A 27,500-nucleotide genomic window follows, 5' to 3' on the forward strand; every position below is an offset into this window, starting at 1 on the left:
TTCAAAGCCAAGATGGAAATCCCGGTTTCTACAAATTATTAAGCCCGTGACCGAGTCAAGCGATAGAAACGATTAACCTGTCTATAGAAAAGAGACTCCCCTCCATTTTGCAATATTAATTCTAGGTGCCGTTACTTCCGAAAAGGACTTTAGAAATAAGGGATATTCTTCGGGCCATAAAGCTGCATAAGAAAGTGGTAGGTGCGGCAACTTGTGAATCGCCCTACGAGGTCAGTACGGGCGTCACGTGGTAAAAGTAACGCCTGGGTAACATGCCCAGCCGTGCCCATGATAAGTGGGCTGAATGTTGAAAAATCGAGCGATTCCTTATTGTTTTTCTTTTTAAAAATAATAAAGAATTTAAAACAATGGAAAAAAAAAACCCCAACTACCTAGCCACAATATTTCAAGAAAGTTACAAATAAATACCAAGAAATACTTTGAAACAATATAAGGAATCTCTCAGCACACTAATCATGAGCACGACTGGGTGCTTTCGCCAAATTTAATGTTACTTTTACTCGTCACAATGTCAGTATCGAATACAAAACCTAACAATATTAACTGCGTAGAAATAGAAACCATTGCTGACTTCAGACTACACTGTTTTCTAATTGTATTCGATTTCTTTAGAAGTCTCGAGTTAGTTACTTTGCGGCTTTATGGTTCTCGTGTGATGACACAATTTCTTTCTTTTAAAAAAAATTGAGCTTTTATATAGCGCAATATCCACCATTCGTGCTTAAAGCGCGTTACGACGGGTCCCTGACCAACAGGAACATGTAACATGTAGAACGAGTCATGACGCCTGTTAGGCGGTATTACAATTTCTTTCGACAGAGACAACGCTGTGAACGGCCAGGTACTCACTTTACACCTGAGTACGGTGAGAGAATGTGAGTAAAGAGCCTTTTCCAAGGACTCCAATTATGCACCGAGCGAGGCTTGAACCCAGGACCTTCCGATCCGAAAGCGAATGTCATACCACAAGACTACACAGAGGACAAACTAGAGGCCTACCGTTGCAACTCTTAGCCTCAACTAGGACCAAGTCACTTTTAATCTATCGATGCTCAAACTAAAGAGTTTTCTGGTCAAAACCAGAGGACAATATTGTCACAATTGAGGTATCACCTGTTACAAGTCCCGATGTGAGCGCAGCGGCGCAAAGTTTAGTTTCGCTCAAAATTTATCGCCTTATCGAGCGTATGTGTAAATTAAGTATCTCGTTTATAATAAAGTCGTTCCATAAGAAAAAAAAAAGTAAGAACAACCTAAGTGCGTTGTGTGTCATCTTACTTTTTAATGTTGCTTTTGGCTTGGTACTTATTGTAAAGCGGTTTGAATCAGATTAAGTCGATTTTGCACTATTTAAGGGCTTAAATTGTTATGACTTATTAAAAATAAATAAATTCGGGAGTCAATTTATCTCCCAATCAATGACATTCAATGAATTCTAGCCAAATCAGAAGTATACATCTTCATCACTACCACCACAATAGGAGTCAATAGTCTGATGTCACGTACGCCCAGCAAAAGCAGCTTGTTCTAAACAAAGGAAATCGGTACTTTTTATTCTTCATGCTGGCTAGAACTTTTTCACATGTCATGTGATCAGAATGTATAAAAGTCAAAACATAATCAGATTTTTTTTTTCTCCTCTGGATATACCTTTATGCTCGTCGGGGAAGTATTTCATAAGGGCGTCTCCACTGTCCCGATAGTTTAGAACCAGTTACGAAGTTACTATGCGTCATTACGAGGGAAGTGACGTCACGACTGTTGAAGCCTATTAGAGCCACACACCATCGGGATTAGCATCACGACACTAGTGGTGTATAACACAAATACAAATAATACAAATACAAATCACTACCACCACCACATCATCATCACTACCAGACCACCACTTCCATACCCATTTGAGGAAATAAAAAACAAAAAAACCCCACAAAAACCCTGAGCTTCATATAGGGCAGTATCCACTAAACGTGCTCAAAGCGTTTTAAAAAGGGTCCCTGATCAACAGCAACACATATATAAAACGAAACAGGACGCCTTTTAGCGATATTACAATTTTTTTTTTACCCGACAGAGACAACTCTGTTAACGGCCAGTAACTGATTTTACACCTGGGTACTGAGAGAGAATGTGAGTAAAGAGCCTTTTCCAAGAACTCAACTATGCGCCGAGGGAGGCTCGAACCCAGGACCTTCCAATCCGAAAGCGGGTGACTTACCATTAGACCACATAGCCCTGAACCGAGAATACTTGGAGAATACCGTTGCGACCCTTTGTCCCTCTAAGGACATACAATATCGATTTCTGGCTATTAAAAACGATCTCTGAGTATTTAAAAAAAGTGTTTTGTCAGTGAAAGGCAGCATGAGGTAAGCAGGGTGTTTTTGTAAACGAGGCCCATGAGCTGAGACTATTGTGCGTGTGAAAATTCAACATTTAATCGTGCTTTATATAGTGTTTCCTAATCGAGACACCTTTTGTGGCGCACTCTTTAAAAAAAAACACGTTTTTGACAATTTAGCCAGAGAACTCGTCGTTCAAGAATCGATCGATGAAAATACCCTTCATCTTGTCAAAAATCTCAAACCAAGGGACTTCACAAAGTCTCGCGTTGGAGAGGTTTTGCCAACACCGGGGTCCATTTTACTCGATCGATATTTGAAAGACGAATTTTCATGACAAAATTTTTAAAACTGTGTTTTTTTTTCAGAGTTCGGCAGTTTGGTGGAATGCGTGTGTATTGTTTTTGTACACAATTATAATGGATTGCAATGCAACTCGATTGAAAGAGGAATTCATTATAATGAACAGCAGTACGCTTCATTGACCACACCTTCTCTACCACACACACACACACACACACACACACACACACACACATACTTAAACAAATACCTATTCCCATATCATGGTTTTCAAGTACAGATATACTAACACCACACCCCACTCACAATTTTATTATGCTGCCGTACAACAAAAAAACAAAACAACAACCCCCCCCCCCCCCAAAAATGCGTATTTGAAATTTTGGCCAGAAAACTGGTCCTTCGGATATCCTCAATTAAAATGACTCTCTTCTTGAAAAAAAACCCAAAAACAACAACTCTCAAACCAGGTTTGAAAGTTTTTGACGAGACGAGTCTCATTTTAATCGATCGATATTTTAAAGACGAGTTTTCTGGCCAAAATTTTAAAAACGTGTTTTTTTTTTCTCCTTCAGAGTACGGCATCATAGATAATTTTCGATATCCATCCATCAGAGACAATAGGATAGAACAGTCGTGACGTCACACCTACTTTTCCGGTTCCAAAGTCCTTGGAAGTGTCGTGTAACCAGCCTTTCGGAGGATCAATAAGGAATAAGTCGCATATTGAATCATAAGGTGGCATGACTATTTTAGTAGCAGGGTGTACAGGCAGAATATTAGGATTCTGGGACGCATAAGAGTGAGGATGGATGATCTGTCTTGACGACCAGAATATATTCAGACTAGAAAATGAGATGCTATCACTTTGAAACCAGCAGAAGATCAATTACATAAGGTATTTATCCAGTCCTCCGGAAGAGTGGTTTTACATTTCCAATGAGATTGAACCCTTTTTCTTGACACCACAAGGTTAATGAACTCAATTAATTCGTAAAAACCACTTTTAACAATGTTAAAATAATTAAAAATGCCACTTTTCTCAAACAAAGAGTTTATCTTTTATCCAGCATAGGCGAAAAGGGACGAAAGTTTTTGTGACCGAATTTTCCAATACAATGAGACATTTTTTTGGTTTTAATCAGACAAAAACCTCGCTACAAGTGTGCAGAAATAATACGATTCGCTAAAAGAATCAACGACACAGAACCCCATTATTGAATCGTATTATGTAAGGGATAGTAGAGCAATGTTATACTGTTAGCTTGACTTTACTTTTAAGAGTTAGATTTGATGAAGGAGAGACTCACAACTTGTTCGTCGATAGATCAGATAAAAATAAACCAATGAATTAATGGTGAACAAGACACATTTTTCGAATGCCAGAGGTGTTCATCTGTGGGAGTGTTCGGTATATGTTTTTAAGGTATCATGTAGGGATGCTATACTACTAGCCTGACCACATATTTATGGATTTGAAGACGAAAAGAATCGCAACTTATTCATTGAGATATATAAATAAACCAATGAATTAATGGTGAACAAGATACATTTTTCAATCCAGAGGTGTTCATCTGTGGGAGTGTTCGAATACGTGTTAACCCCCCCCCCCCCCTCTCCCCAGGTCACGCCCTAATACTAATGGATCAGTTAAGGAATTCATTGCAGAAAAAGAGTGAACAAAAGAAAAGACAACTCTCCCCCCCCCCCCCCCACCGAAAAAAAAAGAAAAAGGAAAAAATAAATTTAAAAAACACAACAACAAAGAGAGACCCAACCCCCGGGCATTTTATGGCAGAAATTCAAAATAATTTCGACGGTCTAGCCACTAGCAAATCTAAACTGATAATAACAAGAGGAAACAGCACATCGATCTTAAAATATACCATTTTAACAATCAATACGCAATCTATAAATCAAAGTTACGTATTCAATAAACTGAAACCATAGGCAAAAGGCAAAAGGGAGAGAATCCTGAGATTCTTTCTTTTCTTTTAACGCAACAATAGCCGCAGGATGAAGAACTGACGAGGTCTCGCTTCCGGTGTTTTTTTTTTTGTTTGTTTTTTTTTTTCTCCCCTTTTCTCCATCATTTAATATGAGACAAAAGCTGATTGCACTGATTCACCACAGCGAGATCTGATGTAGAGGAACAAAGGCCGTCAAAGGAAATAGAACAGAAAGAACTATACAAGCTTCATAATATACCCAGTTCATATTGCTCCAGGCAATACGATCAATGTCGAACTCGATTCGTTTCTCTTGTTTGTTACTATATTGTTCTCTACAACGTGACGTCACAGAAGAAGGCACGTTTCTAGGCCGTGTTGTCTTGTTGCTATATAAAACAACCAACAACAATAACACAATAATGGTAGGCAGGTTAGGGTGGGAGATCAGATCAATGTTATTTCAGATTAAAAATATATTGGCAGTTTTTGGAACAAACGAATACCGTTTTTGTTTTGGGGCTCACGTGACAGTTGATAGGGCGTGCGCTTAGGATACATATTATTAAAACTTTTAAACTGAAAAGAAATAGGAGGAGAAGGAGGAGCAGTAGGAAAAGGGAGATGAGGAGGAGAATAAAAAGGAGGATGTGTGTGTGTGTGTGTGTGTGTGTGTGTGAGGGGGGGGGGAGAGGGGGGAGAAAGAAAGGGAGGAGGAGCTTGTGGATTCAATTCTGTGGATACATGGAACTCCCCCCCCCCCCCCTCTCAATGTTTCTGTTCCAGTATCCCTACCGCAGACGAACTTTTTTACGACTTCAAAATATACTGAAGTGAGTTGAAAAGGGGCATTCGTGTGGAGCTTAGTTCTTCACTGGATTGCGCTCCACAAGGCCCACAGCTGATAGCGGAATGATGAGGATGGATGAACTTCAGAACAACAGGTGGAGGTGAAGTCAAAGTCAAAGATCTCAGACTTGCAAGCCAATAGTAACGACGAAACTCCCATTTTCTTCTTCTTTATATTTTGACATAAAATAACGCTTTATAGATAAAGCCTCTTTTTGCTCAATTTACATTTTTTCTCTCCTTCAGATTCTCGTAAATTTTCCCACATTTGTGTATTGAAGATTAGAATGATTATCAAAATATGATATTTCGTAAGGTTGGCAAGCCAAAAATATAGTCATAATCAATGTCTAAGAAACCCTTGTTTTGTTCACAGCGCAAAGGGTGAAACGTGTGAAAATGATCCATTAATGATTAAAAAAAAAAACAAAAGCAACTCTGTATGTATGTAATATGTTTTTGTGTTTTTCTATTGTGTAAATGTATGTGTATGTGTGAATGTTGTGTGTGTGTGTGTGTGTGTGTGTGTGTGTGTATGTGTGTGTGTAAGTGTTTGTGTAAATGTGTTGTATTTGTGTTTTATTGTGTTATGTTTGTGTGCTTGTATGTGTCGTGTATCTATAATAGTGAGTTTTTTTAAATGTTATAAAACTGAACAATAAAAGGATAGAATCAGATCCTCTGTTAATCTGTCCATTTTCTTATTTTTGGTGTATTTTTTAATAATTCCGAAAAAGAAGAACAAAAAAAAAAAAACAAAAAAAAAAAAAAACAGAACTAAACAAAAAAAAAAAACAACAATTTTTACAGTCAAATTAGAAAACGCAAGTGAGAGTAAGAAGAACCCATCACCAGCGTGACCCTTTAAGCAGGAGCATAGTTTTCAAAAGCAACGATAAGAAGACAGTGGTTATCGATGAATTGCAGGTGGGATGAGGGGTGGGGGGAAAACAGATGACATAGTTTAAATATAGATTATAAGGAAAAAATGAAAAAAAAAAAAAAGTATATAAGAGTACATATTAAACAAAAATAATGGAAATAAAACAAGAAACGCAAGACATAGTAATACAACTTTTGAAGAGCATTAATTCTTCAGTTAAAGGTAAGACAAGGGTGAATAGTAGTGAATAGCAAGCAGCGATCCGTGACAGCGGGGGGGGGGGGGGGGGGGAGAGAGGAGAGAGAGAGAGAGAGAGAGAGAGAGAGAGAGAGAGAGAGAGAGAGAGAGAGAGAGAGAGAGAGGAGAGAGGAGAGAGAGAGAGAGAGAGAGAGAGAGAGAGAGAGAGAAAGTAAGGGAGAAAACCCATGAAATAAAGGACACCGTTAAAGCCACCACTGAGAAAGGTTGAGTTACCTCCCTCATAAAGAGTTAAATGTCACATATTACTGCTCAGCAATTATATGGGAAATGGGTGAATAGTTGAAAAGCGAGACCCACTGATTAAGGCAATTATATGGGAAATGAGTGAATAGTTGAAAAGCGAGACCCACTGATTAAGGCAGTCACCTATACATTATTAAAAGAGCGAAATATGTATTATATGGGAAATGAGTGAATAGTTGAAAAGCGAGACCCACTGATTAAGGCAGTCACCTATACATTATTAAAAGAGCGAAATATGTATTTTACAGAGTTGAAAGACGACGACGATGACAATGTATTAAGCTGACAAAAAGTAAATTATAGTGGTTGCCCTTAAGTGAACTAAGCATAGTATATATCCATATTATATATTATGGTAACATCTAACATAACAACAAAAATGCACTCACCATCAGGCCGTGGCCCCCTAGGTGTCACCCCCTGCTGTCTTTTTAACTTCTGCTGATAAAGTTGTGTGTATGAAGCTGAGAACAAATAAGAAGAAAGAAAAAAAAACGTTCAATAAATATCGTTTTTGTGTGCGTGTTGTGCTATTCTTCTTTTGCTTTGTATTAGTTTTCAAGACAGTCATTAAATAACTGCCTCAATAGCTGACAATTTTAACCAACACCGTGAAAGTAATGGCCATTCTTCGCTTATGACGACAACAGTGTCAATTCTTATTTCTCAAAGAAGAAATACTAAACAAAAGAAAAAGAAAACGAACAATAACGATTCATTTGACAACCATTAACAAATAAAAATATACAATAGAGTTTTCACAAGACGTCGGTTATGGTCCACTAGTGATCGTTCGTTCACGCCACTGTGTTGATATGTGTGCGTTAATTACAAACTAGGGCATGGGATTTAAACAAAATCCACTAATTCTGTTCTTAATCAAGTTGACCTTGGTTTTACGTCATGATCATCCTCCTCATCATCATTTTCATTATTAAAAAGATATTGTGATTTATTATTATCATATATTATGATTATGATTATTACTATGATTATGATTATTATTATTATTATTAATATTAGAACAATAACAATAATATTAATAATAATAATATAATAATAATAATAATAATAATAATAATAATAATAATAATAATAATAATAATAATAATAATAATAATAATAATAACAACAATAAAATATGTTTTGCAAATATTATTCTTTTTATTATTATTATTAACATCATCATTATTTTTAACTCTTCCCCCCCCCCCTCTCCCCCCCGCCCCTCTCTCTCTCTCTCCTGACGCCAACTTATACTGAGGGTCAACTAGATAAACAGAGCCCGAAGTTCTGCTGAACACATGGCCCATAATAGAAGTTTTTACCATACTTACCCCCCCCCCCCCCCAAAAAAAAAACAAAAAAAAGAAGTGCGCAATAAATAAAAGTATCATGTAACTGAGTGTAACTACAACTTATAGGCAATACACACACACACACACACACACACACACACACACACACACACTCAACAACAACACTCAAACATTACACAGGTTTTTTAAATAAATGCTTTCACGATTTAGCTGCTACCAACCCATACCTCTCCGCTTTTTTTTTTTTTTCCTTTTCCAATTATAAATTCAAAAAACAAAATAACAGACAGGTAGGCACGATAGACAGGCAGCAAGCAGGTGTGGATAAAAAAAAATCGACAACAAAAAGAAAAGCAATCTATACACATCAGATTCCCCTTGCTTTTATTATTATTATTTTGATTAAGACCACTTCCACCAATGTTACCCAGTAAGTGTTCCAGTTATTAGATTAAACATTAAAAAGATAAACCGTGAATGGAATCGTTGGAATAACCTAACAGTATAATACATAATATAGACCCAGATCCGTATGGCCGAGCGTTCATCGATCAGCTAGATAGAAAGGGCCCCATAGAAAGCGCAGTGTTCCGTGAAACATGTCTAAATAACGGCCGCCCGTTCCAATCATATGATCTGTTATGGTTTGGGATTAAGCGCTGTTGGCCACGGCCAGCAACCACACACTGCAGTTTAGTTGTGTGAAGAAGTCAACTCTTTCGCTTAGATACATATTACACAAATAATAATAACAATATACTCCATACAGCGATCGGCCTCTTGCCTTGAGCGAAATTTATATTACACCAGAGTGGGAGTGGACAGTAAATTCCCTTATTGAAGAGCGTAGGTTTCGTTTATTAAACTTCTTGATTCTAATTTTTAAAAACGAGCTTTTATTTAAAAAACAAACAAAAACACGCCAAACATCTTGAGCTTTTATATAGGGCAATATCCACTAAACGTGCTCAAAGTGCTTTACAAAGTCATCTGAGACGAACCACTTTATTTTGACTAGTTAACTGATTAACATATACTGGACATTGGTTTATTAAAGTAAAATCGAATTGTTTAGACCCCTCACTAAAACAAAAATCTTTCTCTTCTTCATTTAATTAAAGTGCTCTCTTCATCATGCTCTTCCACACATTTCCTCAGGGGTTCATATCAGGGCTGACGGGGGTGGGAATCATGCTAATGATGGAATGTCGTGTTTCTCAAGAAATTGTCCGGTTGCATTGGCTCGGTGCGGTGGTGCATTGTCATGCATCGACAATGTACAAGCAATTCACATTTTCTAAGTACTGTCTAACGAGTATTTAAAGGGAGTGCTCTAAAGCGTCCAAACGATTTCAAATTTTCACGTTCAGAAGTCAGACAAAGGCGCCCGGACTTCGGGAGATCTTTTAGTCTACCATAATTCCTGATATTTATTTCCTAAACCGGTAGACTGTGGTCTTTTTGACACGGAATATTACACAGACATGCGCTATTAACTATTAAACACTCTGCCCCCAAAGTCGTCCTCTTTCTTCCAGGTTTAGTATCGGCATCTTCGTTGGATTATTATTTCACGGGACCCAAATCTAGATCTAAATAGGTAACCAATTAGCCAAAGTAAAATCGAATTCATAAGCAGCGCTAGATGGAGGGACTAGTTTTCTGTATGAAAAGAAATAATAAAAAAAACAACAATCAAAGCAGCATTTTTACGAATCAGTTTTGAAAAGCCCTAAGGATTGATGTGTTAAATGTAAAGAAACAATATTACAACAAAAACACGCATAATTTTATTGGAATTTTTATGGTGTAATTTAGTCACACAAAAAAACAAAACAAAAAAAAAAACAAAACAAAAAAAAAAACAAAACCCACAAAAAACAAAAACAAAATAAAAGCGAACCAAAAAACAAAAAAAAACAAAAACCAACAACAAAAACCCAAACACACACAACAAAAATAAAACAAAGACAAACTGATAAAATGCTTTTAAACAAGAATATAAAAATTATAGTTTCTTTTGGAATTCATTGTATATATTATATTATATATATATATATATATATATATATATATATATATATATATATATATAAAATGTAATTCCTGATGGTATCGTGCTTGATCTCAACTGATGTTTAAATGGCGATATCTAAAGATTTCCTTTACAACGCCCCCCCCCCCCCCACTCCCCTCCCCTCCCTCAATCATACATTCAAAGTCACGTTTTGTTTTGTTTTGCTTTGCTTTGTTTATTTTCTTCTTCGTTTACCCGGAGACAATGGAATCATGTGACTAGGTCCAACTTTATCTAAAGTAAATTACATCATCGACCTGTTTTTCAAACACGTTTAGCATTAATTAATTATGCTGTTTTCAATCAATCAAGAATCACAATACCGTTACGTTTTTCATTATTTTGCCGAACTCTGAAAAAATTAAAAAAAAACAAAACAAAACAAAATTAGGCCAGAAAACTCGGCTCTTAAATATCGATCGATGAAAATAACTCTCATCTTTTCAATAAGTAGCTCTCATGTTTGAGTTTTTTTGTTTTTGTTTTTGTTTTTTTACAAGATAAGGGTCGTGCTAATCGATCGGTATTTGAAGGGCGAATTCTCGGTCAACATTTAAAAATTATTTTTTTTTCCAGAGTAGGACGGTTTTAGTATTATCATTCATTTACGAAGGAAGAAAAAATGTGAGTATTTTACCTAAACGCAGAGCATCAATAATAGTGGCTGGCGGATGTTGTGAACATTTGACCTCTAAACGCATAGAATCAATAGAAACACAGAGAAAAGAAAAAAGGCGATTTAAATGTTCATTCTCGTGTCTCTACCCCCATTCGTTCTTTCCTCGATACAAGACATAGAAATACATAATAAATAATTCAAAGCACTAGCGCTGGCGTAAGAAAACAATGGCCGAGATAAGCATTATATATATTAAAAAAAAGAGACCTTTGTAACACACATAGAATAAGAAACGTGTATATGAGGGTATCGTTGCCATTCATGGTTGGTGGCTGATTCGAAACATGTAGGCGTTCAACAAAGGCAACACTGGGGTTAAAACTACGGCGGCGAAGTCTTGAAACAGTATCTAAATTTATATAAACACAGAACATGTTTCAAGATTTAAAAAAAAATAAAAAAAAAAAATAGAAGAACAGAAAGAAAAAAAAATCGAAGGAAGATTTATGTTTTCATATCGATGTTTGTAATCTATCGACGCTTATTTACAACATCGTAAACAGCAAATCGAATACCCGATAGTGATTAATCAAAACGAACGACTTGTATCCATATCTCTCACAAACGTCATTTGATATCTAAAAATAGCCCTGCACCGATATGGTATATCGCATTGGCTCTGATTACAAAAAACGTTTGCAAAGAGGAATAGAACGAGCTGTGCGGTTAAATAAAAGAAATATTCTTATCAATTCCAATGAAACAGTCTTTAATGTTTACGCTATGCACAGACGCTATGCACAGAGAAAATACACGGTCAGGTCTAATTAACAAATTATTTAAAAAAAAGTGCAATCTACATATTTCTCTTTCGCTATGTTAAAAAATATGTTCCACCAAATTTTCTTGAACCTGCCGCAGTGGCTAAAGTACGATTTCTTGTCATTCTCCTAGAATCCAATTTGCATTATCAATAAATAATGAACTAAAAATCAGGTTTGTATAATACAACGCTAGACAAAACAAATTTTTAAAAATATATGAAAAAAACCCCCACCCCCATCTCCATCTTTTTAATTAGAAAAAAAATAATCAAAGACTTTCTTTTAATCTTAAATATCCCACCCCCATTTTTTCAATTGCTTTATACGACAGAATTGTCTCTATAGATAAAATACGTCACTCAGGTCATTGTTATTGTTTTTTTGTTTTTTTGTTTGTTTTGCCATCCGCGTTTATGAGTAATTCTCACTATACTGTATTAACCAGACTATAAACGTTTAAGGTTACACATAGTTTTGTGTGTTGGTTCCTTACACTTCCGGAGGACAAAGTAATGAGCTTCTTAGCTAAGCGCACACTATCTATACATTAAATACTCAAGAAACCGGGATACGCCCGATGCATATCAGGCCTTGTGGCCGTGTAGGACAATTTAATCTTATCTTGAGACAGTTCTACATAAAACGTAGGGTCTATGTGTAGTATGCTGCAATGTCTAGAAATGATTATTAAATATTAAGTAATGCCTCTATATTCTCAAAAAGGTACATCTAACTCCGATTCAAAAGCATTTTGAGATCTTGAACAAGCTTGACCAAGATTGAGTTTCCAAGAAAACACACCTGTCTCTTTGAAATAAAACGTTTTCCCTTTTCGACAATAATGTAACTGCCATGCAGTCCTCCAGAGCCATTAGGCCCACGGAGCCGGGGTTTATCCCGGTTTCTATATCGTGGAACGGACAATAGCAATTTCTTGCTACCCTTTGGGTAAATTACTTTGCAAATTACTTTGCACAAAATCTAACAGACCCAGCAACCCAATCACTGCTGGGTGGATAGAGAGGGGCGGGGATGGGTCGGAAAAAAATCTACTTCGGCCCCTTTGCGTGTGAAGTGAGTGCTCTACCAACTGGGCTATTGGGTCGCCCTATCTGCGTGTAGTTGGATAGAAATGATTAGACCGACATTTACAAGACACCATGACCTTTTGGATCTCATCATTAAATATGTAATATCAATTATTTGAATAAAGGCGCAACAAGAGGTTGAGTGGTGAAGTTTTAATACCGCACAGCATAATGGATGGAAGTCGAAGATCAAACTTTATTAGAAAGCTTTAAACAGCATTAACAATACCATCTACACTACCATCGCCACCGCCGCCAACAACAACAACAACAATGGCGACACAACACAGCCGTATCAATGGTTGTTAAAAACAAGAAAGGAAAAAGAAAAAGACAATAGAGATTTCAAAACAATATTCTGAAGTCTACAAAGAGAATAAAATCGATAGTCTCAAAGAAAGGGTGGGATGACGCTACCACGTTAAACGGCCAAGACACAGCACAGTAGTCTTAAGACACTATAATATTGTATGACAAAAGTCGTTAACACTATTTGCTTGAATAAAAGCCCAGGAAAGGATGACTGTACAGTCTGGAGACATATTATAATGTTTAAAGGAAGTATACAGTCTAGCACCACCCGGAAACGCATCCGATGGACTCTACAAAGAACTCGTCCGAAAAGTCTTGAAACTGAAACTCGTTTGAGACCACAGTCCAAGACCTGCCTACTTGAAAATCTAAACATTCGTATTTTTTAGGATAAAACATTGTAGTCGTTATTGTTAACTTTAAATAAAAATCAACCCTTAGAAGGATTAAATAACACTTCAATATCCTTAAAATGGTGTAGTCTGGCATCGACCTTCATTTTCAATAAGCTTTAATGACTTTGAGATGCTCATGAAGTTGTGGAATTGGAGGCAAAATGTCGTAATTCTTGGAATTTTTCGTAGTAGTGGGCAGGTATGCACTGTCCTATGCATAAAGGCATGGTGCGGCCTAGAAGCTCAGTCTAAGGATAATAATGCACACTACGGTACGGAAAAGGGGTCCAGGGATAATGTACTCTGTATATAAACAAGACAGTGCCCCTATAATCACAGTCTGGATACAATCTACTCTGTGTGTAGCATAGGAACAGAGTACTTTGAACAAAAGGCAGGTTACGGCTGAAGAACAATCGAAAAAATATTGTACTTTGTAATGATATAAAGGCAGATACCAGCCTCATTTATTATAAGAACCATGTCCTACTGGGATTAAAAGTGCCATATGTATATTACTTATATACATACACATTCTGAGAACATGGCGTAGTGCTTACAAAGTGCGGTACTGTGGTCTTCATAGAGAAATTCAAATCAGGTTGCAATGTAATGGATACAGTTGACAGATAAGACTCAGTTGGGATTTCACTACGATAGTTGTTGGCAACTTATATGTTTAAATAATCCCACATGATTCATTCAGTCTTGAAAAAAAAAAAAAAAAAAAAAACAACAAAAAAACAAAACAAACAAACAACCCCCCTCCAAACAAAACAAGAGCAAATTTAAAAAAAAAACCGCGATAAAACTTGCGCTTGTAAACATCACAGTATCCACTAAATGAGCTAAAAAGTGTTTTGCACGGGTTCTCAAGCCAAGAGTAATATTTTTTTTAAGCAAGCAAGAAAGATCAGTTGGTAGAGCACTCGCATCACACGAAAGGTACTGAGATCGATCCCGGGTGAAGGTATCGAGACATTTTTCTAAGCCCCTGTCCACTTAGCAGTGATTGAATAGCTGGATCTGTTAGATCTGGTGGAACGTACTTTGCAATTGACTAGCGTCCTATTCAAAGGGTAGCAAACAATTGCAAGGCTCTGTTTCCCAATTTAAAAACCGAGATAAACTCCGGCTCCATTGGCTCTGAGGACTACTTTTTAAAAATGTAAGACAAGACATAGCCCCAGTAAGATGATATCACAATTCTATTTGACATCAATGCTGATATCCGCAAGAAACTCAATTATAATTGCAGCAGTGCTCCCTAATCATTAACACAAACTCGTAAATATAAGATCAAGGGTAAAACAGGATACAAGCAAGCACATGACAAATAATAACGATTAAAACATCATACTTGACTGTGTCATGTGAAGGTGAATCACATCAAAGGATGAATTGGTTTTCGTGATAAGCAAAAAAAAAAAAATAAAAAAAATTAACATTGGCAATGTCCGAGATAGGATTACAAAAGGGTCAAACATGACAAAATAATTTGTGATTCATCCTTCACTCCTATAACAAATAGTCTGGACATATGCTATTTTTGGGGGGTTAATTCTAGTACAGTCCTTCATTGTTCACAACTCATAAAATGACCACAACCTTATGCTTTGCGCTTAGCCAAAAAGCTCACGACATTCGCCATCTAAAAATACCGTACCAACATACAAAACTTGTGTAACCTTGATCGTTTAAGGTCCGAGCTGATTAATACAGTTTAATGAGAATTACTCAAAATGGCTGGCTTAGAACAATAACAAAAACTTGAGTGACGTCAACTTCGTTCTATCTAAATTAACCAGTAGGTTTTTACGGGACTTGTGACACACCTTCAAGCATAGCTGGTTGTTTACAAACAAAAGAATGAATGAAATTGACGTCACTCTGCTCTTTGCTTTTATTTCTAAACCACCAGTTGAGTGATTAGTTTTCACTAGATTCTCTCAATGAGCCTAAAAACGTTTAAGGTTACACATAGTTTTGTATGATGGTGTGATTGATCTGGTGGGCAGAACAGGTGAATATTTTTACTTAAAACGCATACCTTCTATCGCAACACAACACCCGTGTAGTTCGCATAATCTAGCAATCAATATTATTGTTTAATGAATCATGACTATTCAGCTTGTCAAAATCAGGTTAAGGGTCAGGGTTATGATTACGTATCTTCCTTTTTACTATGAGCTAGTGGTAGAATTCAGACTATTCATAGTTTAAAATAATTGTTAAAGCACTACCTTTTTACCGTTACATTTTCATGATATTGATACGGTATTACATACACTGCTGCTATTGATATAATTTTGGTGTACGTTTAATATAGATGGATTTTGTTTATTTATTTGTAACGTTCACTGAGCATCACACAGTGATGAAAATGCGCGATATAACTGCCATGTATTATTATTATTATTTATTTTTATTATTCACTTGCAGTGTTGTATTTTGACATGATACAAACAACAAGAAAAAAAAAGACAAGAAAGGATAACATTTTACGATGAGCAACCCACTTTGACAGTCACAAAATGCACAATAGGAGTGGGTCAACTATGGCATAATACACACTGAGAATAGTTGGGTGAATGACAAAAAAAGCAGAATACGAAGCAAGAAACAGAAGACGCAGAATAATAATAATAATAATAATAATAATAATAATAATAATAATAATAATAATAAGATGAAGAATAAGAAGAAGAAGGCAGAGGAGGAGGAAGTGGTGGTGGTTGAGGGGGAGGAGGGAAAGGAAAAATATAATCTTTTGCGTCATAAGATCAATGGATCTATAAATGACTTCAGTTTCGGCAGCATTAAGTGGCAATAATAATTGATTGACATTAGACTATCACGAAGTACTTTCCACAAGATCTAATAGACCAAACAACCCAATCACTGCAGCGTGGACTGAGGGTTCAGACCGAGAATAATAATGCTACCTGCGAGAAGTGTTCAATTAATTAACTCCTTGGATCCAGCAGAGGAGTTGGATGAGGTTCGGAGTAGATAAAAAAGATGACAGAAAAGGAAAGGACTGGGTGCAAACGCAAAAGAGAGCACTAACAGACCTGTCAACCCTTCACATTCCAAAAGTGGAACCAGAATGTCAGAAAATAGGAATTTCTTACCAATGGATAATTCCGTATCAAAATGACCACCTAACACAAAAAGACAGCCTTCTGGTCAGATGGCAAAACTACATCAGATGTGATCGGTAATTGAATGGGGAAGGGGGGAAGGAGTGCAATTAATATTCCTACTTAGCTCCCTTTAGGCATTTATATAAAAAAAAAAAAGAGGTAAAAAATCATCTTTATATCCCCCCCCCACCGTCCCCACTTTTATTTTCTTCTAATTATCATCATTTTTAAAAAATTGGAATTTTCGAGACAACGGTGAAAGAGCGGGAAGAAAGAGTGGAAATAGGAATGATTCCACCAAAAGTGGGAGGGTTGGCAGGTATGCATTAATGATGGTAACAGGAAAATCAACAGTAAACTGTAAGCATACCTGGTGGATCAAACTCATCAGGACTGGTGAGTCCCATGACTGTGGTCCTCCTCTTGACTGGCTGCTTGTCCGACGACGAAGACCGGTGGGTCTGGTGGCCCGCAGAGTGGTCCATGGAATCATTGACACCCCATGTCTGTCTGGGTTTGGGTGGGACATCGTCCATTATTTGACTCTGCAAAGAGAGAAAAGTGATAAAATATTTAAGGGACAAGGTGATTGTAAAATCCTTTATAATATGGTGTTTATAATTGGATGCGTGGCCAGTACAAATATTTTGAGAAGGTAAATTATATTTTGTTGTCTTTTTGTTGTTGTTGTTGTTGAGGGCATTGGGTAATTAATCTCTCTTCTTACCGATCACTCAGTTTCAGGATTTTTCCTGAAATGACATATCTACCCAATACAAAACTTGGATTTTTTTACACTAAAAAATCAAGAGAAATAAGTTCATACTATGCATAAATATGTACAGCATAACAAGCTTTCCAACACAGCATTAGGCTCTTATTAATAAGACAAATATTTTTAATAAAATTTTGTGATGAACCAAACAAATCTGAATAATAAAAATGTTCAATGTATCCTAACGAATGTGACGATTTACCTGTAGTTGGTATAAACAGTTCTTTAGAACCATTGGGCCCATAGAGCCGGAGTTTATCCCGGCTTCTATAGTGTGAAACGGACACTAGCAATTGCTTGATATTCTTTGGATAGGACACTAGTCTGTCGCAAAGTACTTCTTGAAACAAAATGCATGATTTCTGGCCCTATATTTCTATTAAGAGTCACTAATGCGGTAAAAAAATTGATGTTATGACATTCCATTTTTGATCGAAAGTCCATTAAAAAAAACATCATCAACTATTTTCCAGTAAAGTTCTGTTGAAAAAAAAAAAAAAATTGGAATTTTGCCAATTTCAGCCTAAAAAAGAATCTATAAACTGATTAGATCTATATGTAGCTGATCTGGTTCTAAGGTGCAAATTTTTACCCTATGGAATATGTCTCCAATTAAATGTACTTTTTCGTATGTAGATAAATGATTATTACTGTGCACAATTATATATATATAAAAAAGGGATAGATGAGGTTACAGTACAAGACATGTTTTGAAATTCAAAGAATGTTAAAATGAAGAGAAGTTATGAAAAAATCACAGTAAAGAGGAAAAACAGAACTTAAATTTAGTTCCAAAGACAATTTTTTTCCAGCACTAGTAAGTAACATTAAGATGAAAACATGATAGACTACTAGATGATTTTAGGACCAAGAGCAAATCTCTTGAACCCAATTTTTATTGTGATACATTCTAAGGCATAATGTAAATTATGGCAGAATCTTGCAACTTCAAAAAAAAATAAATAAATAAATAAAATAAATAATCTTATAACGCGAAATTTGTTTCTACCTATTCCCTCTTACTCTTGCCATCATCTCATTTCTAACAAAAGTACTGGTCTGCATTCTGCAGCACTACTACAGAAAGGTCTTAGTAGAAAGGACTAACCCCAAATGCATAAGAGAGCCTAGAAATATTCATCAGTAGTGAGCGAGGCAGACATTATTATCATATTAACATAAGCTGACATGGCGGTTTATTTTTTTGCAACACCCCCCCTTCCCCCCCAAATTTTGAAAGTAAAAACAGCAACATTTCCAAGAAATTTGCAAAAAATTGCGATTGATTTTCCTAAAAACCCATAACTAGTCCATCAAAGAAAATGGTATTTATTTTTAAGGGTTTCACGGCACTTGCAACAAATATAAGGTCATATCAGCACCAGTAAAAAGGAAGAAAATGAGATTTGCAAAAAAATTGCAAATTTTGTAGCCGCAATGCAAATCAGCGATATTTTGCACCGCCATGCCAGATTAAGACACAGATTTTATGTACAGATGGAGGGAACCATTCTGAAGAAAATACAGGGTGTTTTTTTTTTTATAATTACCCAATAAAGAATTGAAATAGCTTAAAAATTAGAAATGATAGAAACATCAACTGTACATCAGTTTTACTAGTTATAAACTGTTTAGTTGATTTTGAGGTCTTCTTGAACTAAATGTAATGAGGTTTACAAAAGTGAAAGAAATAGCATATTTTAAAAAATCTGTAAAGGCTGGATTGGATACAAGGTGTTTGGCTGCATTTAATTAAGAGAAAAATCAAGTAGGAAGTTAAGGTTAAGCAAAGTTAAGTTTAACTCTCATGTGTTCCAATGAATGGACAGTCAAAACAAATATATTCAATTCCCATTCATATTTAACTCTCGAGGGTTAAGGAACAATGGACAGAATACGGATGGCCGTTTAAATTAAAGGACATGTGGATTATCCTGCATGACATACTTACATAATAACAGCTTTGAAAAAGAACAAAATAAACAGTTTACATTTCAAGATTGTACCAATACTAAGCAACAAGACACTCTTCTGCTGTCTGCCTGGAATTTAACTGATGTATTAATGTTTTTATTATTTATGTTATTGGATGAAAATGGGTTTTGAGCCCATAACATTCTGTGTTTGGTATTCTGTTCTTTTTTGAAGCTGTTATATTCAGTTTAGTTAATTACTGTTTACAGTTCACAGCGTCTAGCTTGAAATCACTCTGACAAAATTACATGGGCACATTAGACCTATCCTTAATCTTTAAATAGATTATAAGGTTTAATATGAAATGCTGATTTTGTGTACTGAAAGAAACTGGGCTTGGACATTACAATTTAAAAAAAGGGGAGAAAAAGTGAACATATAGTTTTGATAGCCTAATTGTCATTAAACTTTAAAACCATCAAAGTGATGCTTTCAGAACTCATAAAATGAAAACTATAAAAACAACCTAATCCTTATCTACTTTATCAAAAAATCAGAAAACAAAGACATTTTCAGTAAAATAATGTGAAAGGAATTATATAGCTTAGTGGAAATAAAGAAAAAGTATGTTGTGTTATTCTAATGAGGGTAAGGAGGAAAGAAACTGAAAGCAGGAAAGATGTCATTAGATTCTAATCATTGTTATATTATCAATTTAGTTTGTGTCATTGTAACCACCCTGGTAATTCCCTCCCTTTTTTTTCTTTGACTCTTTCCAATAAATTATTCCTTTATGATAAAGTAAATGCAATCTCAAAATCGTCAATGCTTAACAATGCACAAAATTATAAAGTACAGAATAGATAATATTTATATTAAAAAGTTTTATAATAACTAACTTTTGAAGCATAACTTTCAACGTAAAATATTTAAGAACCCTGTACTTATAAGTGACAGTGCAACATGCTCGTATCAACATCGCCAGGTCCACAGTAAAATGTCGACGTATGGGAACAACCAAAATATTGGGAAACCAATGGAAGCTAGATAGAAGGTAATGCCAAATACAATCGGGCCCCTTGACTGGACCTGACAATATCCATGACTATCTTTTGTACCATTGAGGTCGATTATTCTACATTTTCATGGACTAATTCCTCCCCCCTGGATTGGTGAATAAGATTTTATTTATACTTGCAACAGACCAATCTATTATTGTCCGTAATGATAAACATACAATGTCCATATATACTGGTCAAATCTGTATCAGTATACAATTTATACCATTTTCTCATTTAGACTTTATCAAGTTGTAACGAAAATTAGAAAAAAAAATGTTGAAAAAAAAGAGAAAAAAAAGAAACGGGACTTAGGCATGTTGTTGAAATAATTCACATGTGTAGCACTATGTATTTGATAAGCTCTCTGAGATTGTAATTTCCATTGCACAAATATCAAATTAGAAGTTATGAGTCCTCTTTGTCAAATGCTCTAGTTCACTCGTCAAAACAATATCTATTTTCTTTTTAGCAGCTCAAAGTGATTACTTACTTTTCAATGACATTCTTCTAGGGCGTATAACATTTGAAAATTTAAGTCATAAACAAAGTTGTTAATGAGCCAATGAGAATGAGTTTATTGACTATAATAATAATAAATAAATAAACTCCCTCTATTCATCCCAAAGGGAAATTTGTCTTTAGGGTCTATTCCAAGGGAAGATTGGAATTACCCGGGCATCAGCCGCAGTGCAGCGCTGCAAAGTGACTTGCTCAAGGCCACACAACGAGGTGGTTAGTTGAGCTCGGTACCTTTTGGGTACGAAGCAAAGACCGTACAGCTGAGCCATACTGCCCCATAAAAAAATTACTTAATTGAACTCTGTCCTGACAGATTTTCAGAGATATTGTCTTAGACATGCCAACCAATAATCATTTCATTCAGACCACAAGGCTTTTCTTTTCTCTAACTAAAGATTAAAATTAAAAAATTAATATATCATTAATTTAAATCTAATTTTGGAAGCATGATGACAATATATTATGTCAACTTTGAGAATGACTAAAACTAGCAGAGGATAGGAAGACCTGAGTATCAGTTGTCATACTCATACTCATGAGTTTTGCTACCAACTCAAATTATCTGTTTTTAGACATTCAATCATTTTTTAACTGTGTATACAAGCAAGAGAACCAGTCCGTTCTAAAAAATGTTATCACTACATATTTCTTCAACTTCATTTTCCAAGTTTTTACAAATTTCCTTTATCAAAAAATCATACTGACTTTGGGAGAATGCATTAAAATTGTTTAAAAAAGCGCAATTTTCATGACCTAATTTACCACATTAGGGAAAAAAATACTACACAATGTGATTTACTCATAAAACATCTGTGGGGCAGAGACATTCATCTTTTATATAAATTTTAAAAAATAAGACACTTGAAACATTTTTTTAATTGAACAATCAGCTTCTAAAATTGATTAACATATAAATATTTGAGTCTCTGACACTGACACTTATACTAAATCATTAAAAAAAACATCCCAAAAACCCACCGGAAATGTTATTATTATTATATTATCTTTTTTATAAAACTACATTTTTCATTTTCATCAAATGACATGTCTTAAATGTATCCAAGACGTGCAAGGCCTCTTGCTGTCTAAATTTTTCAGCATCTAGATGATTGTGATCAAATGAAAACAATCTGCTAATAATCTAAAATTCTACCAAAACTTACCGACACATGTGCTGATTTCACTGCCCGTTTTACCTTCATAAAAAATTGAATGTACAATATGGATTTGCTATGAACTGATATTGATATTTGCAATCACATCAAAAACATAAAAGGGAGAGGATATCAGAAATACTTGAGAAACAAGTGCAACAATCACATGAGTGCACACAATGATAATAATAATCACAAAGCTTATTACTTTCACATGTGATGCACAGTTTATATAAAATGATTACGTGAAAATTGTTCTAAAATTAAATCTATGTGATAAGTACTGTGGCAAATGGTCATTCATTTAAACAGGTCTTTAAACAAACCAAGAGAGACTGAAATTCAATTTTCTACTCTTTCCATAAATTTAGTAAAAACCTATCCAATAAACCATTGGTCGCTAGAGAAGAAAAAAAAAAAGAAGGAAAAATAACAATTATAGAATAAATAAACAAAGATTGGACTTATACAATTTATCATAAAATTACAATCAAGATGGTCATTTGACACAGCACTAAGTAAGTGAATTAATGAGAAAGTGATGAAAAATGTGCACCTTTAGTCTTTAAAATGTTGACTTTTGTTCAATATCTTCTCTATCTTACGCTATTTCAACTTCATATATTTTGGGGTGTAATGTAAAAATAAAAACTACCATTGAATACTTTTAACATTTCTATGTATCTCCTTCCTGCCTCTAGTAAAAGAAGAGGCCATCCCTTCACAGATATAGTTTTCCTTTTCCAAACGAAGTAACTACCTCATACCAGCATTCACTAACACAGAGAGACAAATATATTTCTTTCTTCCTTTTATACTAATGTTCTGGAATTCAATTCTTGTAAATAAATCAGTGAGTAATTAAGATGTGTAATTTAAAAATTAAGCATGTCACAGAAATTGTTCTAAAATGTTACATCTTTATTTATGATAGCTATTTAAATAAATTATACATAGCTATGCATGTGATTTATATATATATATATTGTATGACTCAATCAAATGGCTGCAAGTTCGAGCTGGGAAAACAATTAGCAACACACAAAGGATCGTGTAATACTTTTTTCTGCTAGAGAAAATGCAGTGATAAATAATCAATTATCTCAAATGCCATACATAAAAGGAAAAAGTGAATTCGCTCCCCCCCCCCCCCCCCCCCCCCCCGCCTCATACTAAAAACAAAAACGGAAAGAAACAAACACCCAATCTCATCTCCAAATAACAAACAATTGTTAATTGTACCCCTACTTTAGCCAACAAATTTCTAATCGCTGCATACAAGCAATGTTACTTTTTTGAGACACAATTATCATTGTAACCGTGGGATTATCATTAACCATAAAAACATTTTTTTTGTTACCATTATTATTATTTCCATCATCATCATTTTTATTATTATCTTTATCACCATCACAATGATCGTTATCATTCTTATTTTTATTAATATTTACCATAATAATACTTAAATATCATCCATATTACTATAGTTACAGCAAACCAAAAAATAAAACAATTCAATATAGTGACATACAGAGCACTGCTTGATGGAGATAGATAAGATACCAGATATAAAAATTCAAAAAGCAGTACAGTCAACACACCATGCAAAATGGTACTTGTCACAAAATCAATAAAGAATGAAATGTTTTTTCCATTACCTGAGTAGGAGCAGAGTTTGGTAATTCTTGATAAGCTTTTGTCCTCTCATCTCTGTTCTCTTCCCATGGCAATTTGTTGCGACCACGACCAGCACTCATAAATCTCCTGGGGGCTGGTGTAGGGGCTGACACATCTGATCCAACCATTGGAGTGGAGCGAGCAGAAGCAGTAGTCACACTTTCTAATTCCAAGGCATCTGATCGAGCAGTTCGGGCCGAACTAGAAACTCCAGTTCCAACAGCCATAATCCATTCAGTATCTGCACTTTGCGTAGCTGCAGATGATCTGACTGTGGCTGATGTAGGCGTATTTGTGGCATACTCCACCATTCCTTCACTACTTAATTTTGGAAGCTGTTTTCTGGCTAATCTTGCCTGAACTGCTGCCATTAACCCTTCCCCATCAGAACTCCCTAATTCAACCTGATCCACAGCAGAGACTAATGGTTGGAGCTGCCCTGAACCCATGACCTGTGCAAGAGTAGCAAAGCATTCAAGAGCAGCTTGACGAACTGATCTTTTAACATCTGTTAAAGTTGGTCCAACCACTTGACAGATGCCAGGAAGATCGAATTCATAACGTGGAAAAGTTAAAAGAGCAGCAATGATGAAATTGATTGTTTCTTGTCTTACTTTAGAGTTTCTGTGTTTTAAATTATCTTCAATTACAGTAATAACTTCCTGTGGGGAAGAATTTCTCATCAGTTTGATCACAATGTTCATCACAAGTTGACGAATAACAAGTTTATTATCACCCATCCTTTTAAGTAATGCAGACAGTAGAGGTTTCAAAAATGATTTAGTACTGTTTTCAAGTTTACCAACCAATGTCTCCAATATTTCAAGTGTAACAGTGATGATTTTGAAGTTGGGATCATCTAAAAGATTACTCAAAAATGCAATAAATGAAGACATGTGAGGCATAAGACTTGTAGACACCTCCCGACTGTTAACTACTGTTTTATGAAGGTCTTCCACTGCTTGTGCACGGGTACGGAAATCTTTCTGGTCATTGATTCTGGTAAGGATTTGGCTAGGCACAATTCCAAATTCAAGATTCTCATCCATATAGCCATGCCTATTGTCATTTCTGCCATTCATAATCCCGTGATTAAACATTGCCTTCCCACCCTGGTTGTAATTTGGTACCATATCATCAAATAAACCACTATCGTGCTTTCCTGACAATTGTAGATAATACTTCCTTAGTGGCACTGACAAACTTTTTAAATAAGTAGCAAATACTTCTTCACCAATAGTAGCTTCAATCTTGTTCAGTGTCATAAGAGAACTATCTCTGAGATTGTCTTCTACTGAGGCATCTAACAACTTTTTTGCAAGCGATTGAATAATTCTAGAGAGATCCTGATTGACGAATTCTTTCGTTAAGAGCATTGGCAAGCAATTGACCATCTCTCTTCTGACAGATGCTTTCTCATTCTCTAATCCTGTGTTCACAAGTGCATCAAACAAAGCAGGCAAGTTTCGTGTATGTTTCATATACGCTCGTAACGCTTGAATCACCATTCTCCTGACAGTAACTTTGCTATCCCCAATACTTGCCAGCATCTTGTCTAACACCAATGACATACAAAAGTCTATGCTTTCCGCTAAGTTGGGTATAATCTCCAGCAATAACTGGATGCATTTGTTTCTAATTTCCCAGTTGGTATCTGACAGAGCCAAGCCAAGACCCCGAAAGATCGACTCTTGATCGCCGAATGGGAGACAGCCTCCATGTCTTCTGACCGTAATAATAAGCTGCTCAAGTGTTTCCACTCTCTTTTTGAAACTTTCATCTTTAAGCTGACCCAAAACATCATCCTCTTCCATATTCCACACCCCAGAATAGGTCGGATTTATGACAGGAACATCGTTGAAGTCATGTAAAGGGAACTTAGCAACTTGAACTCTGCTCGCCATTAAACCTAGATGACGAATAATCTGTCACTAATATCAGCGCAAGGCAAATACAGGCCTTTATCAAACCATTCAAGTTGTAAACGGCAGCATAATTCCTCCCATCAGTCAGAAATTCATCATTTTTAAGTCAGATTTAGAGGTGAAAAAGGCCTCTAGACTACAAAATGGCGTCTCTCCCAACAACATAATTGTGTTCATCACGTGACTTCAAGTGCCCGGATAACATCACTTAGCTCAAGTCATTCGTACTCTTCGTTATTTTCTAGTTTGTTGATGAACTTTAATTCATTCCTGTTCAAAATTAACGAATTCTACACCTCTGCTAAAAAAAAAAAAAAAAAAGGAAAAAAATAAAAATAAAAACAAAAACAGAAACAACCCATAAAAGAAAAAAACAAAAAAATGAATTCCCACAAAAACAAGAAACAAAAGCAAACAAACAAACAAATAAACAAAAAAAAAAAAAAAAAAAAGAAAAAAAGAAAGAAAGAGGCAATCAACCCCCTCCCCCCAATAACTTAACAAAACAACTATTCCCCCCCCTCAAAAAACGAAAAAAACCCCAACAAAATAAACAAACAAGCAAACTAAAAGCAAAACATGAAGAGATAAACGAAATCATTATAAATTCGTCAATATTTTAAATTATATAAGTTAGAATGGAATTAAATAGCGAAATAAAATAACTACTATCAGCAGAGGAGATGAATGAAATCGAAAGTAGGTCAACTCAGCAAGGTAAGAAGCAAAACAAAAACAAACGTCGCAGGAAAAGTGCCTTTTAAAAATATATTTTTATTATTGATATTTGCATAGAATTGATGCATCTCAAAATAATAATTATAGCAACTAGCAACAGGTAGTCTAAACCCGCTTTATTTGATGAGAAAGACAAAATCATTGATCAATTGGAAGTTCAAGTTCAGTAAGAAATTAACATTTAATTAAAAAAGAAAAGAGTTAAAACTAAAATTAAAATTCTTTAAAGAGTAAGTAATAAAAGTCAATCAAATAGCTGGTCTGAAAAAGGAAAATCAACATAACACAATGTCCAAACAAAATGAAGACAATTTTTTTTTAAATTACATATTTTGATAGTGTTGGACAGGCAACAATCCTACAGTCTGAAGCAGGGGTTATGAGCTGATTCAGTCTGATATCTGATATGGGCAAAACAGAATGTCATCTGAACTCTTCTTCTATTTCTTTATCATTTCTACCCTCTGCCCACTGCCGCATTGTGTCTTTCTCCTACCGCTCCCCACATATTTACGCATGCACATTGGAGTCTGAGTCCAAATAGCCACGGGAGACTAATCATACTGGAATCTGAATTGCCACTTCCAAAAACTAAGCCTACAAGTACAAGATAGAAATCTTTGACTTGTGGTTCGGGCATGCCATTGTCATTGAAACATAAAAAAAAAAAAACACTGCTGAAGTCAGAAATCAGAAAACCAAACCTTAAAATTATAACGACATCTGCATGCTCTAAAAAATATACAGTATTAAGATAAATCAGCGATAGCTGAGGAATTTTTGTTTTGCTTATAACCAGCCACAACAAATAAAGAATAAAAACTTTGTTTGACTAGATTATTCACTTCCAACTTTTTGTGTCATGTCAGGGTGCAAGACTAAAATAGAGTCTAAAAAGAAGATGAAGAAGACAGCATTTGTTCATAAATCGAAGATAATGTACAGCAACTGCTTTGTTTTCTATTATTCATATTCTAGGTGTAAAGATTCATCATGCAACGGCCAAAACCAAATGAGACGGAGGAGGATCTCTTGAAGCTCCAGTCAGAGTTCCTCAAGTCCGGACCATCAACACCTTCTGTCTCCATTAATAAATATCCAAGTAA

At 35.3% G+C, this 27,500-nt stretch overlaps 2 protein-coding genes across 12 annotated transcripts in view; one reads left to right on the forward strand and one right to left on the reverse strand.

Moving 5' to 3' along the window:
* The window catches only part of LOC144962575 (TOG array regulator of axonemal microtubules protein 1-like), a 69,112-nt gene extending 43,236 nt beyond the window's left edge, over positions 1 to 25,876 (reverse strand). For 2 of the 8 annotated variants that reach the window (XM_078895622.1, XM_078895621.1), the window contains exons 1-3: positions 23,713 to 25,836; positions 17,002 to 17,176; positions 7,241 to 7,315 (exon numbers count right to left, since the gene is read on the reverse strand). In XM_078895622.1, coding sequence (XP_078751748.1) covers positions 7,241 to 7,315; positions 17,002 to 17,176; positions 23,713 to 25,635 — 2,173 coding nt within the window. In that variant the 5' untranslated portion in view covers positions 25,636 to 25,836. Of the gene's footprint in view, positions 1 to 7,240; positions 7,316 to 17,001; positions 17,177 to 22,063; positions 22,097 to 23,712 lie in introns of all 8 variants that reach the window. The other 6 variants (XM_078895624.1, XM_078895620.1, XM_078895619.1 and 3 more) reach the window with 6 other exon arrangements.
* A 447-nt stretch (positions 25,877 to 26,323) lies between these two features.
* LOC144962577 (RNA polymerase II-associated protein 1-like) overlaps positions 26,324 to 27,500 on the forward strand; it is a 30,407-nt gene continuing 29,230 nt past the window's right edge. The window contains exons 1-2 of one of the 4 annotated variants that reach the window (XM_078895628.1): positions 26,324 to 26,373; positions 27,373 to 27,500. The exon at positions 27,373 to 27,500 is cut by the window's right edge and continues 65 nt beyond it. In XM_078895628.1, the coding sequence (XP_078751754.1) occupies positions 27,388 to 27,500 (113 nt within the window). In that variant the 5' untranslated portion in view covers positions 26,324 to 26,373; positions 27,373 to 27,387. Of the gene's footprint in view, positions 26,561 to 27,372 lie in introns of all 4 variants that reach the window. The other 3 variants (XM_078895629.1, XM_078895630.1, XM_078895631.1) reach the window with 3 other exon arrangements.

The sequence above is a fragment of the Berghia stephanieae genome, chromosome 1 (assembly GCF_034508935.2).
Source record: "Berghia stephanieae isolate SIO BIC M18660-M18661 chromosome 1, UCSD_Bste_1.3, whole genome shotgun sequence".
Lineage (NCBI taxonomy): Eukaryota > Metazoa > Mollusca > Gastropoda > Nudibranchia > Aeolidiidae > Berghia > Berghia stephanieae.